General features: G+C 36.3%; 1 protein-coding gene across 2 annotated transcripts in view; it reads right to left on the bottom strand.

The window, feature by feature from the left end:
• Positions 1–210: 210 nt before the first annotated feature.
• Positions 211–13,425, bottom strand: part of STXBP3 (syntaxin binding protein 3) — a 36,463-nt gene continuing 23,248 nt past the window's right edge. For both annotated transcript variants that reach the window (XM_037152432.2, XM_053655906.1), the window contains exons 10-19: positions 11,687–11,782; positions 11,496–11,553; positions 8,691–8,756; positions 7,126–7,206; positions 6,099–6,237; positions 5,704–5,810; positions 5,014–5,106; positions 3,326–3,411; positions 1,669–1,817; positions 211–684 (exon numbers count right to left, since the gene is read on the bottom strand). In XM_037152432.2, coding sequence (XP_037008327.2) covers positions 590–684; positions 1,669–1,817; positions 3,326–3,411; positions 5,014–5,106; positions 5,704–5,810; positions 6,099–6,237; positions 7,126–7,206; positions 8,691–8,756; positions 11,496–11,553; positions 11,687–11,782 — 970 coding nt within the window. In that variant the 3' untranslated portion in view covers positions 211–589. The remainder of the gene's footprint in view (positions 685–1,668; positions 1,818–3,325; positions 3,412–5,013; positions 5,107–5,703; positions 5,811–6,098; positions 6,238–7,125; positions 7,207–8,690; positions 8,757–11,495; positions 11,554–11,686; positions 11,783–13,425) is intronic.

Here is a 13,425-nt window from a genome sequence, read left to right on the forward strand (position 1 = left end):
ACTATGTATTTATTTTCTCTTAGAATGTTCATGATTATTTTTGTCTTTCAAATTTAAACATATATGAACTCAAAGTTATATAAAATTGTGTTCTTTAGAAGTATCTATCAAGACAGTATATACTGTGAAATCATTCTAATTTTATGATTATTTTACACATAAAAGAAACTATCAATTTCAGTTGGAAAAAAGTGCATCTATAGAAAAATCTATCATACATACACATTTACAGTTTTTAATTTTATAACCTTCTCATTTAAAATCATTCTTTTCCAAAGACTGTATTTCAACATAAAACAAGTAATAAGTAATTAGTATGTACACAGACGGCTGTGAACAATTACCCACAACTCTTATATTTTGTTCCAAAGGTGAAAAAATTTCCTTTTAAAAGCATTTTAATAGTTCTTATCATCTGCAAAGTATTAACAATACTTAAATTATTAAAAGTGGCAAATCCAGTTATAGGTAATCAGAAGCAGTTCTTTAGGAAATGTATTTGAAAAGTCATTATTCTGTAAAATATTTACACTGTTCAAATTGGAGTTTAGTTGAAAGTATTAGTAAGAACCGCCACTGCCCACAAATACTATTCATCCTTAATAATGGAGACTTTATCCTTGGATTTATTCAGCATCTTTATGTCATCCAACAGCTTTTTGGGTGTTAAAATATGTGTAGAACCTGGTAAGGAAAAAGATAAATTCTCAGAGGTCAGCAGTTACGTTGATTTTCCTTGGCTAACTGTATTCTCCTGTCCCTCCAATATGCAAAGTTTAGAAGCATGGGGCAATTTAACAAAATTCCTGTAAGACACTGAAATCTGCCTACACTGCAGCATTTCAAGCTTCCTCTTCACTGAGCATGCTCACTAAACTGTCATAAACACTGCCCCCTCCTGGTGCTGTGCCTCCATTGCACTATGTACTGATAACTGAAAAGCAAAACTGAAGGCTACTCCACCCTCACACAGAACAGTCACAGCTCCATTGCAGAGAGCCATCAAGCAGTGCTGAGTGCTGAGTGCTGAGGCCTGAGTCGGGACAGCTTACCAATCAGTGGCTTTGACTGAAACTGGAAAAACTAAATGCCACATACAGGCCTTGACAACGTCAGGTGCACATTCACAACATAATTCAAAATATTTCTGTAGAAACGTCTCAAAATACTTAATAATGACAGCAAAAAAGTATGGAACATAACATTTTAAAGTACATATGTAATAATATTTAAAGAATATAATATTTTGAGCCCTGGCTGGTGTAGCTTAGTGGATTGAGCACGGGCCTGCAAACTAAAGGATCTTGGTTTGAATCCCAGTCAGTGCACATGCCTGGGTTGCAGGCCAGTTCCCGGCAGGGGACGCGCAAGAGTCAAACACACATTGATATTTCTCTCCCTCTCTCTTCCCCTTACCCTCTAAAGATAAACAAAAAAATTTTAAAAAGGAATGTAATATTTTGAAACTCATTCTCTCAAACACAGGATTTTTAAAAAATATTATCAAACAATCAAGAAAACTCCAGTAAATCAGATAAAACACATTATGACTAAAACAAGTTGTTTTGCTTTCAACAATTTAGTTCTAAATGTAAAATACAAGTTTTAGGGTTTTGTGTGTTGTTTTTTTTTCATTGAGTTTGTTTAAAGAAATAGAACAAGTCTTACCAATAATAACTTCACAGGACTTATGTGCTTGAGAGACTTCATAAGCACAACGCATTTCAGAGTATGTAATTCCTCCGATGACAAAAACAATCAGCTTTGACCCATTTTTTCGGTCCTCTAAATAATTAGCTCTGGGTTTCTGGCGAGCACTTAAAAAGTAAAAAAACACAAACATATTACAAAACCTTCCAAAGCCTTACTGTTTATAGACTTTTCAAACAGCCTAACTAGAGCGAATTCAAAGCTGGCACTGTTACACTGATTTTAAGGAAATAATTATGAGAGGACTGGGCACCAAGAATTACACAGGACAACCCGCTTCAAGTTTAATTTTGATCTGGTAGTTTCGACAAATCATTCAGCATCTTTACCTATAAAATAGAGCTAACACTATCTCTTATTGCACATGAAGAAATAATATACCTGAAAAGTCTATGACTTCTTGAAGTTAAAGAAATGCAGGCAGTAGCACTGAAAAAATAAAGATACGGCAGGGGAGGGGGGGGAGGTTGCAGGTAACAATTTGGAGCTGCCGTGGTGCTGGCACGCCCCCTGCTGGAACCCCGCAGTAGGAGACACTGAAGACATCTGCATTCCCATGCTCACTGCAGCATTATGCACAACAGCCAAGATATGAAAACCATTTCAGTGTTCCTCCACAGACAAATGGATAAAGAAATGTGATGTGGTCCTAGCCAGGGTGGCTCAATTGGTTGGAGTGTCATCCTGTTAACTGAAAGGTTGCAGGTTCTGTCCCTGGTCAGGGTGCATACGAGAGGCAACCAAGTGATGTTTTCCTCCCACATCAATGTCTCTCTCCCTCTTTCCAGCAGTTGAGAAGAGGGGGAGATGAGGTGATGTTGGTCAAAGAGCACCAAGTTTCAGTTATGCAAGAAGAATGTTCTAGAAGATCTCTAGACTGTTCTAGAGATCTAATGTACTGCATGGTAACTAGTTAACAAAACTGTTTCCTGCCCTGGCTGGTGTGGCTCAGTGGATTGAGAGCCTGGACTATGAAGCAAAGAGTTGCCGGTTTGATTCCCAGCCAGGGCACATGCCTGGATTGCAGGGCAGGTCCCCAGCAGAGGGCACACAAGAGGCAACCACACATTGCTGTTTCTCTCCCTCTCTTTTTTCCTCCCTTCCCCTCTCTAAAATAAATAAATAAAATATTCTTTAAAAATTGTATACTTGAAATTCACTAAGAGGGTAGATCTTAAATTAAGTCTTCTCAGTGTGCACTGCCATATCAGCGTGGATTTTTAAAAAACATCAATATTGGTAAATTTTTGTGTAGCCACTTTAATACTGAAGATGGAAGAAAAATACACAACATTTTCAGCATATTATGCTTTATTATTTCAAGAAAGGTAAAAACACAACTGAAACACAAAAAATGACGTGCAATGTGTGGAGAAGGTGCTGCGACTGTTTGAACAAAAGTGGTTTACAAAGTTTCATGCTGGAGACTTTTTGCTGGACATTTTCACATTGCTTTCCTGCGCTTGTTTATAACAAGTTAAAGAGAAAGTGCCTCGTAAGTTTTTGATATGCTTCAAGCAGAGCTGCCATTACAAAGAACACCTGTGTGCCATTTTAATTAGTCTGCAGTATCATACCAAAATGTTACTCACTGCCTCTGAGTTACAGGTTTTACCTTACAGCTCCTGAGCCATTCCACACTGCTGGACACTGTGAACAATACGGCCATTCCTTTGAGTCTAATCTATTTTCAATGGCATCCTAGGGCAGGAAAGAGTTATTCACACTATCAAGAAAATGTAAATTCTAAGATATTTTTATTTACTTGTTTTACATAAATCTCAAAATCTGTATTTCAATTAAGGAATGTAAGAATATATGAATATTTAATAAAATAAGGTTAGCCCTTTCTTTGAACCTCACAAATCTTGTTTCAAAAATTGACACAGTGACTAACTTTTAAACAGGTACTTGGGGGGATACCTGCATTTCTTCTTTGGGAAGGACCCCACATTAGTGTGAGGATTCCAGACATCTCATCAGGATCTCTGTGTTGCGAGTGCTAGGCATTTCTAACTACTGCCTGAGTCCTGATGTTCCTCTCAGGTACCAGGAGCCCAGGCCTTGACCTTCAGAGCAATGACTCTGCAACAAGAGGTACATGCTGGCCCAGGGGCACACAAGACCACCCAAATGGGTAATTTGGCTGACAGAAATTGTAGGGATACATTCTATGATATACTCATGTATATGGATATACTGTATACGTAGATTATGTTTTATTAGTACAGTAACATATACTTTATAAATAGTCATGCTGTGGGCTCATGTTCATTTTATAGTTAAGTGTGCATGATCAAAAAAGGTTGGGGACCACTGCTTTACAGCGTGGTTGTACAAATGGCATTAATGAATGGCCACAAGGAACTCAGTAGTCTAAGAATACTTCAGTAAGATTGCAGCAAGTGAAGAAACCAGGCTTCAGGAGAAGTCCTGAAGGTCTTAGATTGCGACTGAGCCAAAAGTGGATTTTTTGAGTTTGACATGCAAATCTTTGTTAAAGGGTTTGAGAATGTCAATTCTTGCTTTAAAAATACAAGCCAAAAAACCACAATAAAACTAGTTAGTTCTACATCTTTGTTATAAGGGAAAAAAAATCTATGCTACAGAAAATAGTCTCAATTCTTTCAACTTTTCATCTATAATTAAGCATGTGTGAGTGACATAAAATTAGCCAAGCAAAACAGAAAAATCATAGTAATAAATTGTACCCAAATAAATCCCAGGAAAGTACAAATTGCAGTTTAAGTCAAAGGAAATTTGAAATAAAGAGCTACATAATTATGACAAGAGTCAATGTCATGATTTGACCAAGTTCATAGTATAATTTTTATTAGTTTATTTTCTAATTTCCTATATCTGAATATTTTCTAAAAGCGAACAATTCTAAAAGCATAAACCATGCATTGAATATAATGGCAAACAATAGGTTTACATTTTAATCATAAATATTGGAGTCTAACACTTTCTAATAGTGGTCATGTACAAATGTTTTGTTTTGAACTTTCACTCAAAAAATTATTTGTATTTCTGCTACATATAGTTATTTAAAACAGCAGCAGTTTTTTCCCTTAAAAATGCGTGTGCTTATTTTTACTTATTTATTTATTTGGAGGCAGTCAGTGGTGTGTGTTTGTCCTCCTGTGACCCCAGGTCCAGCCTTCTCTTAAGAAGCCTCCCAGGACTGCAGAGAATTCCTGCCCTGCCCGGAGATACACTCAGACAGACAGATAAACTTACAGACAGTTTAGAAGACTCTACAGATGGGCACTCAGGGTATTAGTAGAATGTAATGAATTTTACCTCCAAAACATCTTTGATATAAGGTGTCCATCGAGAGAGCTGAAAAGTTTCCTCTGAAGACCGATCCCTTCGCAATGGTTTGCCTTGTGAGGACTAATATAGTTAAAGGAAAAAATTTAAAAACCAATACTCTATTTAGTGATATTTTTATTAAATTTTCTAACAAAGATATTTAATTGACAGCAAACACTATGTTGTATTTACTTAAAACTAAGACTGGAAGTGCCTACTCAAATAATCTGTGTAGGTGCGGACATACAACCTCACAGTATTTTTTTAATGATAAAATTTATAATAGTATCAGAAAATATGTTTACTTGAAAGTGCTATAAAACTTGATTGGAAGGAGATTCTAAATAAAGTTCTTTCAAAATCTGCTATAAAGGAATCATAAAGTGAAAAGCATAAAATAGAAAATTGCAACAGAAGCCACAAAATATAAATTCAGGCCCTGGCTGGTATGGCTCAGTGGATTGAGTGCTGGACTGCAAACCAAAGAGTCACCAGTTCGATTCCCAGTCAGGGCACATGCCTGGGTTGCAGGCCAGGTCCCCAGGAGGGGGCGTGTGAGAGGCAACCACACATTGATGTTTCTCTCCCTCCCTTCCCCTCTTTTTATATATATATATGTTAATGCCAACAGCCATACAGGCACACACACAAGTACCCGCAGAATGTGAGCTTTCTCACCGGGGGGACGATGGGAACACCCAGGTAACTCCAGTTACGAATCATGTCACTCTCAGTTTCTATCTTGACATTCTGGATCAACCTGTCCAAATTTTCTTCTGTAGTTCCTGAGATGAGTAAAAATATGAATCATATAGTTGCTACCATAATCATTTCCAGGTTTTAGGTAATACCCATGAATAATGCTTTTTTAAACAAAAAGCAAACACTTAAATTACATACCCTTCAGTCTTCTCCCAATTTCATTTTTCCTTCTATTTATTTTAACCAACTTTAGCTACTACCTTTGAATTTTCTAACACTCTCTTATGATCTTCAGTAAACCAGTTAACGTAGCGTGAGCTTTGAGCTGAGGACTCTAACACAGTCATGAGAATGAACAAAGTCTCCATTACCATTATTGCTGAAGATATAGAGCAGGATTGCCCGTATTTTATCATAATTGTCGTGGCTTTTGTTGAGGAGAACTGGGAGAAGCACTCGCATGTAATCTTTCACCTTCTGTCCTTCTGCATCAGTTCCAAGTGCCAGGTCCTTATTGAAAATGACACAGTCAGTGTCCATAACCTGAATTCATTTTCAGTTAAAACATCTATTTATAAAATCTTGTCAAATTTAATGGAATATTAATGGCATTTCACAGGAACATGTAGGTATCACTTGTAAACTATAATGGTAAAAAACGTAAAAAGTCAAAAAATAACTCAGAGAAAAAGGAAACCACCACTATACACCTATGTGAACAGGGCAGCCATGACCACATGTGGCTAGCGAGTACCTGAAACGTGGCCAGGCTGAATTAAGATGTGCTACACCAGATTCTAAAGGCTTGGTATGAGAAAAAGTGTAAAATGTTTCACTAATAAATTTTTTATATTAATTACATGTTGAAATGATAACATTTTGGATGTACTGATTGGGTCAAGTCAAATATATTATTAAACTTAACTACACTTGGTTGGTTTTTTTACCTTCTTAACATGACTCCTGGGCTATTTAAAATGATGTGTGACTTGCATTCTATTCCTATCAGTCAGTGCTGACCTAAGAGCCTCACACCCAGAGGAGCCTCTCAGACAAGTTATAGGAGCCTGTGCAGTGCGCTGCAGGGCACTGCGTTCGACGCTACGCCCCTGAGGAATGCCTGCCAACAGTGCTACCGAAACGATGCACCAAACACTCAAATCACCCCATTTAACCAAAAATGCATCATCACCAGTTAGGAGGGACTTGCTTACTATGAGGCTGTATAGCTACTTGTTAATATCAGTGGGCAATGATGTATTAAATATGGCTAGTGATTCCCCTTCTAAGAGCGGTTCTGTGACTCTGAATACATAGTATTGAGCAAAGTTAGGTTTTACTTCAGAAAGTTCACTCAGGAAATCTACTATGAACATAGGTATTTCTGACTGAACGTACCTGTTCAGTTTTGCAGAGCTTTTCTATATTAGGTCTGAATTTTTTCATACAATCTTCTGCTAAGTTAAGATGGACAACTTGCTGAAAAACATAAGAAATCAATCATTTGAAGCAGCTGGTATGCCACAGAATTTTTAAAATAAGCAATACACTGGGTGGTGGATACACAGTATAATATACAGATGATGTATTATAGAACTGTACACCTGAACCTATATAATTTTATTAACTAATGTCACCCCAATAAATTCAATTTTTTTAAAAGAACTTAAAAAATGACATATCATCTCTTTTACAGCTTCTGATTTCCAGCCTTTCTATAGATTTTATAGCTTCTGATGTTAAGAAGACCTCGATAAGTCATCATGATTATAAAAAGAAAAAATATAATAACGGACTATTTAGCCAAGGGAACTGACCTCTTTTCCCTTAGACTGTCAAATAAAAAAAATGACAACAGCTAAACACAAAAACAGCCGTCCACTGTGAATGAATCAAAATTATATCTATTTTTTTGGTCAGATCCACAAAAAATGTAATATATTTTTCAGTGTGCTGCAGACTTTTAGTAATTAGTTTACATGTGAAAAAAGTTGAAAATTGCTGATTTAAAGCATTTTAGTTTCTTTTTGTGCAACTGATAATATTACACTGCTGAGACCAGCCTGAAGGAAAATACGAGCTTGGGTGAAAAAGGAGGTATCATGTAAAGCAAGGGAAACAGCCGCCCAAAAAGCAAAAAGTGAGAATTAACATGATCGGCAGGGACAATCAACAGGCAGCATAAAATAAAATGAAAGCACTGAATTTGTACCAGGTTCCGGGTGATGAAAAACAAGGTGAAAAACATAGTGACGTCCTTAAAATCTAGCAGCAAACTTTTGAATTTATACTATTGATTATTAATTAGGGTACAAGATGATAAAAGTATATAAAGATTATTTGGATAGTAACTCATAAGAATAATTAGAACAGCAAATTAATAGTTTATCTGCCCCCACAGTTTAACTACTCTTAAATCTACTAATATGTAACTATTAATTTAAAGAATCAAGTAGAATAATCACCAGTTGATTCAATTCAGAATTTTCTTTTATTAAAAAATTTTCGATTTTAGAGAGAGGAAGGGAGAGAGGAAAGGGGTAGGGAGAGAAAGAAACATCAATTTGTTATTCCACTTATTTATGCACTCATTGGTTGCTTCTTGTAGGTGCCCTGACCAGGAATCGAGCCTGCAACCTTGGCATATCAATGACATTCTAATCAACTGAGCTACCTGGCCATAGCCTGCATTTTCTAATTAAGTTGATAAATGCTAAACACTCTCTGTATGGATATTCAAGACAAAGATATAAAAATGTTTAAATTGAATATGAATAAAGCTAGGTTATATATAGAGAGAATACTATTGGAAAGCTTAGTTATTTGCGATACTTCTCAAAACTAGAGGAAGGTGCACAGGACAGCTAACAGCAAGTATGCCAGGATAAAGTATGCACTGCTAAACCTGACTACAGAACTAGATGGACAAATAAATAAGGCATCTCACATACAATACGGCTTACCTTGGTAATCTGTTTACGGAAATGTGGCATCTTTTTCATCAGTTGGGCAAGAGCACTAAGTGATGTCTAGAGAAAAAAATCAAACATTTTAAAAGCAAACCTATGGTTTAGTTATTCTACATAACAACTTTAAAGTCCTATAGTTTTAAATAATTGCCAGTTTACTAAATATCTGACAAAGTTTTTAAGAAAACAAATTAAAGAAATTTCCAGTTCCAACCACAATAAAGTACTGATATCAAAATTACTCTTCCTCCATAAATAAAAATGAAATTGGACAGAGTAAGTAAGAAAACATCTTTCAGGTAATGAATTAAAAAACAGCTCACAGCTAAGGTAACTGAGCAAAGGAAAGCCCAGAAAGTGATTCTACACTAAATTTGGCTTTTCCCTGGGACATTTCCAAAACAAATGAAAAAAAGTAGAGTTCAAGTAGCAAGTTTCTCTGGAGAGAAGAAAAAAGATTTGAGTTTGGAGCTGGTAAGGTAGAATTTGGGGGAAAGGGTGCTAGAGAGAGAAGAGCTAGTCATAACCTGACTCAAAGATGTGTGGAGGGATTGCCTTTGGGTCCCCGGCCAAACAAATACTGAACTGCATATGTCCAGGGCCTGACTCCTACAGGCCCAGCAGAGAATAACTGCTGGGTGGCTAAATGCTGGACAGCCACTTCTGAGGGATCTCAGTGCTAAGAACACTGGCACTCTCTGATTCCACACAAAGTCGAGTCCTAAGGAAACAATCCAGACATTCCGTCCTAGAACTACGTCTTCAGAACACATGTGAGGCTGAAATTCACTCACCATAAGAAAGCCTACATGAAGTCTCGACAGAATCAAGGTTAATCATCAGCAAGTTAACTGCCTGCCAGAACAGAACTCAATACTCGGTAGAGAGGGTATCACCTAGAGCCTCTACAATGTATCATCCATAATATAACTTAAAATATTACTATACATGTCACACAGGAAAAAGTGATCAGTACTCAAGTGGTAAAATAGTCAATAAAAGTAGATCCAAGATGATCCAGATGTTGAAGTTAGCAGACAAGGTCCTCAAAATAACATATTTGTGTTAAAAAAAAAAAAAGAACAGAAGAAAAGATGAACTAAATGGATGAAAAGGTAGAATTTACTTTTAAAAATTCAATGACTGTCCTCGAAGTAAATGCATCATTTAAAATTAAAAACATAATGACTGTCATCCATTGATGGTGGGACTATAAAATGGAAGAACCACTTTGGAAAACAGTTTGAAAGTTTCTCAGAAGTTAGATATACATTTACCAGATAACCCAGAAATCCCACTCAATTATTTATCCCAGTGAATGGAAACATCTGTCCATACAAACCTGAATGTTTATAGTGGCTTTATCCATAATTTATTCATAATTGCCAACAAACTGAAAACACAAAAGTAAATGTTCTGCAACTTGAGAGCAGATGAAGTGTGGGACAAATGCATGGTAGAGTACTACACGGCAATAAAAGTGACGAAACTACTGTTACATGCAACATGGTTGAATATCAAGTGCACTGTGTGAAAGGAAAAAAGCCATACTGTTTTATTTCATTTAGATGACATTCTGAAAAAGGCAAAACTACAGGGACAGAAAACAAATCAGTGGTGGCCAAGGGATCAGAGGGAGGAAGGAAGGCTGTCCATAAAGGGGCACCAGGAAACAGGGGTCAGCAGGGTGGTGGGGATGGAACTGTTCTTGATTGTGATTATATGGTAGTATGCATTTGTCAAAACTCGCACAATCGTATACTATAAGGAGAACTTTGTAACTCAGTTTCAAAAAGAATACATTGAACAGATTTAACAGCAGATTGGACACAACAGACTCAAAAGCAGGTTAATAAAAAATTCAATTAAAGCAGAGAGAAAAAAACGAGAGAAAAAAAGGAATGGAAGAATGTAAGGGATATAGAATAGAATCAAATCATCTAGAACACAGGTGAATGGAGTCCCAGGATGAGAGGAGAGAGAGAAAATGACAAAATCTAGGTGGGAGGAAATAACGGACAAGAATTTTGTGATTTATCAAACCCAAGGAGGGTTTGTTGTATAATAATTTATTACATTAACAGAATAAAGGAGAAAAAAATCTGAATAGATGCCAAGAAAGCATTTGATGAAATCCAACACCCTTCCTGATTTTAAAAATCTGTTGGCAAATTAAAAATAGAAGGGAACTTCTTTAATCTGAAAAATGATGTATCTATCTAAATAACCTAGAAATAGCACAATACTCGATAAAAGTATCAAGCATATTTCCCCTAAGGTTAGGAATGAAACAATAATATCCTCCATCACCAGTTCTAGTCTACCTTATAGAGACAGGAGGTATTAACTACTAACAAAGGTAGTGTAAAAATAAAGATTGAAACAGATCAGGCTAAATGTTCTTTATTTATAGATTATGTTACTATGAACTTTCTGGAGTGACAGAAATGTTTGATATCTTGATTTAGTTTGTGACTCCAAAGTTATTCAGTATACACTTAAGATCTGTGCACTTTACTTATGCATAATTCAGGTACATTATATGTGAATATAAAAAACCTAGCAACAATGCATTGATTAAAGTAGTTAACTGGCCCTTTAAAAATAAACTTTAATGAAGCGAGAGAGGCAAAATATTGAGGCTAGGTAATGGGTACATAGTAGTTCATTTTCTCTACTTTTGTGTACCTTAGAAATCACCTGGAAAAAAGTTCACTAGATAAAATAAAAACTTTAAATAAATTTTAAAATCCACCTTCATCATTATTTTTTTTTAAGTTAAATAAGACACACTCTTACCTTTCCTTCTGTTGCTTTCTTTGTTGATGAAATTTCCTTCATAAGCTTGGGAATTTCCCTGTCGAATTGAGAGAATTCCTTAAATTTCAATGGTGTAATGCTTTACAGACACACTTTAGGATTACAAAATGTACTCTCACATATTTAGTGCTCAAAAAATATGGAATAAAAATTAAAATAGGTTCACATACTCTAATACAACTGCAATATGCCGATGTCGAATTCTGACCCAGAGGTCATCATCTTCCTCAAGGACTGCCTCCTTTTCTTTCCCATCTGTTTTATATCTACAAAAAGACAGAAGTATATAACTTTTAAGATTATTTTTACACCCCAAAAGTGGAAGAAACATTTTTACAAACAATAATTTTAAGACACAGCTCAAGAACAGAAGAGTACATATCCACTACTTTGGGAGTAAGGAGTAAATACCACTCAAAACTAAGGCGTATTCCAATCCTTACATTAAAAACCAAAGTGCTGCCCTGACTGGTGTGGCTCAGTGGGTTTGGTGTTGTCCCACAAACCAAAGGGTCACAGGTTTGATTCCTGGTCAGGGCACATGGCTGGATTGGGCCGGGTCCCAATCTGGGGGCACTGAAGAGGCAACTAATTGATGTTTCTCACTTACTCTCTCCTCTTTCTAAAAATAAATAAATAAAATCTTTAAAGAAAACTTGAAGTGCTATGCCTACCAAGATATGTTTACTTTCAAATGTTAGATTTAGCTGTTATTATTTTAGTTTTAGGTTAGCAAAATAATATTTACAAAACAAAAACTCAACATTCTACAATCAACTTTAAGAACAAGACTGAGTATACAAACAATTTGTGTTCTAACTGCTTAAACATGATGTTGATGTACTAATAACTATCAAACACCCATGAAGTGAAGAATAGAAATGTCAGTGCCAATGCAGTCTGTTAAAGGCTGAGGACAGTTTGATTCCCAGTCAGGGCACAGGCCTGGGTGGTGGGCCAGGTCCCCAGCAGGGGGACACTCAAGAGGCAACCACACATTGATATTTCCTTTCTCCCTCCCTTCCCCTCTCTAAAAATAAATAAATAAAAGCTTTTTAAAAAAGTGTTTTTTAAAAAAAGGACTGGAGCTATTTCAGAGCTGGTACAAAATTCACAAACATATATCATTTGTTTGTATATTGTTCTCCCCTAATTCTGTAACAACATCTTTTTTTAAGAATGGGGAAGAAGTTGAAACCTATATAATTTTATTAATCAACGTCATTCAAATAAACTCAAATTTAAAAAATAATGGGAAAGGCCCTAGCTGGTGTAGCTCAGTGGATTGAGCGCGGGCTGGAACCAAAAGGTCACCAGTTCCATTCCCAGTCAGGGCACATGCCTGGGCTGCAGGCCAGATCCCCAGTAGGGGGCATGTAAGAGGCAACACACATTGATGTTTCCCTCTCTTTCTCGTTCCCTTCCCTTCTCTCTAAAAATAAATAAATAAAATCTTTAAAAAAAATAATGGGAAAGGAAATGAGAGAAAAACTGATGTAGCCATTAAAAACTGTGATCACTTTCAGTTCTACTGAAGTGAGCAGCAATTCAAAGGGTTCCTGAAATTTGTTAAAATGGGCTTCCTAACTTCTTCCCCCCAAGTTCCCCCTTTGTTCTTAGTGGATAGTCTCCTTCCATTTGGGGAGCTAGGGGGCTGCCAATTTCCTGAGCCAAGATTAGAAAGAATAGCACCAAGCTTTCCCAGCGCTGGACTGTAGACAATAAATGTCAATTTCTGCTGTATGAAAATTGCAGAATCATTTCCATAGGCCAAAATATAACAGGTCCCACCTATAAAACCATTTACCTATGTGGTCTGTTTTCTCCCCCTAAAGATTTCTATTTATTTATTTTTAGAGAGAGGGGAAGGGGGGAAGGAAGAGAGGGTGACAAACATCTATGTGAGAGA

The sequence above is a fragment of the Artibeus jamaicensis genome, unplaced genomic scaffold (genome assembly GCF_021234435.1).
Source record: "Artibeus jamaicensis isolate MK-2021 breed Jamaican fruit bat unplaced genomic scaffold, CSHL_Jam_final scaffold_1689, whole genome shotgun sequence".
Lineage (NCBI taxonomy): Eukaryota > Metazoa > Chordata > Mammalia > Chiroptera > Phyllostomidae > Artibeus > Artibeus jamaicensis.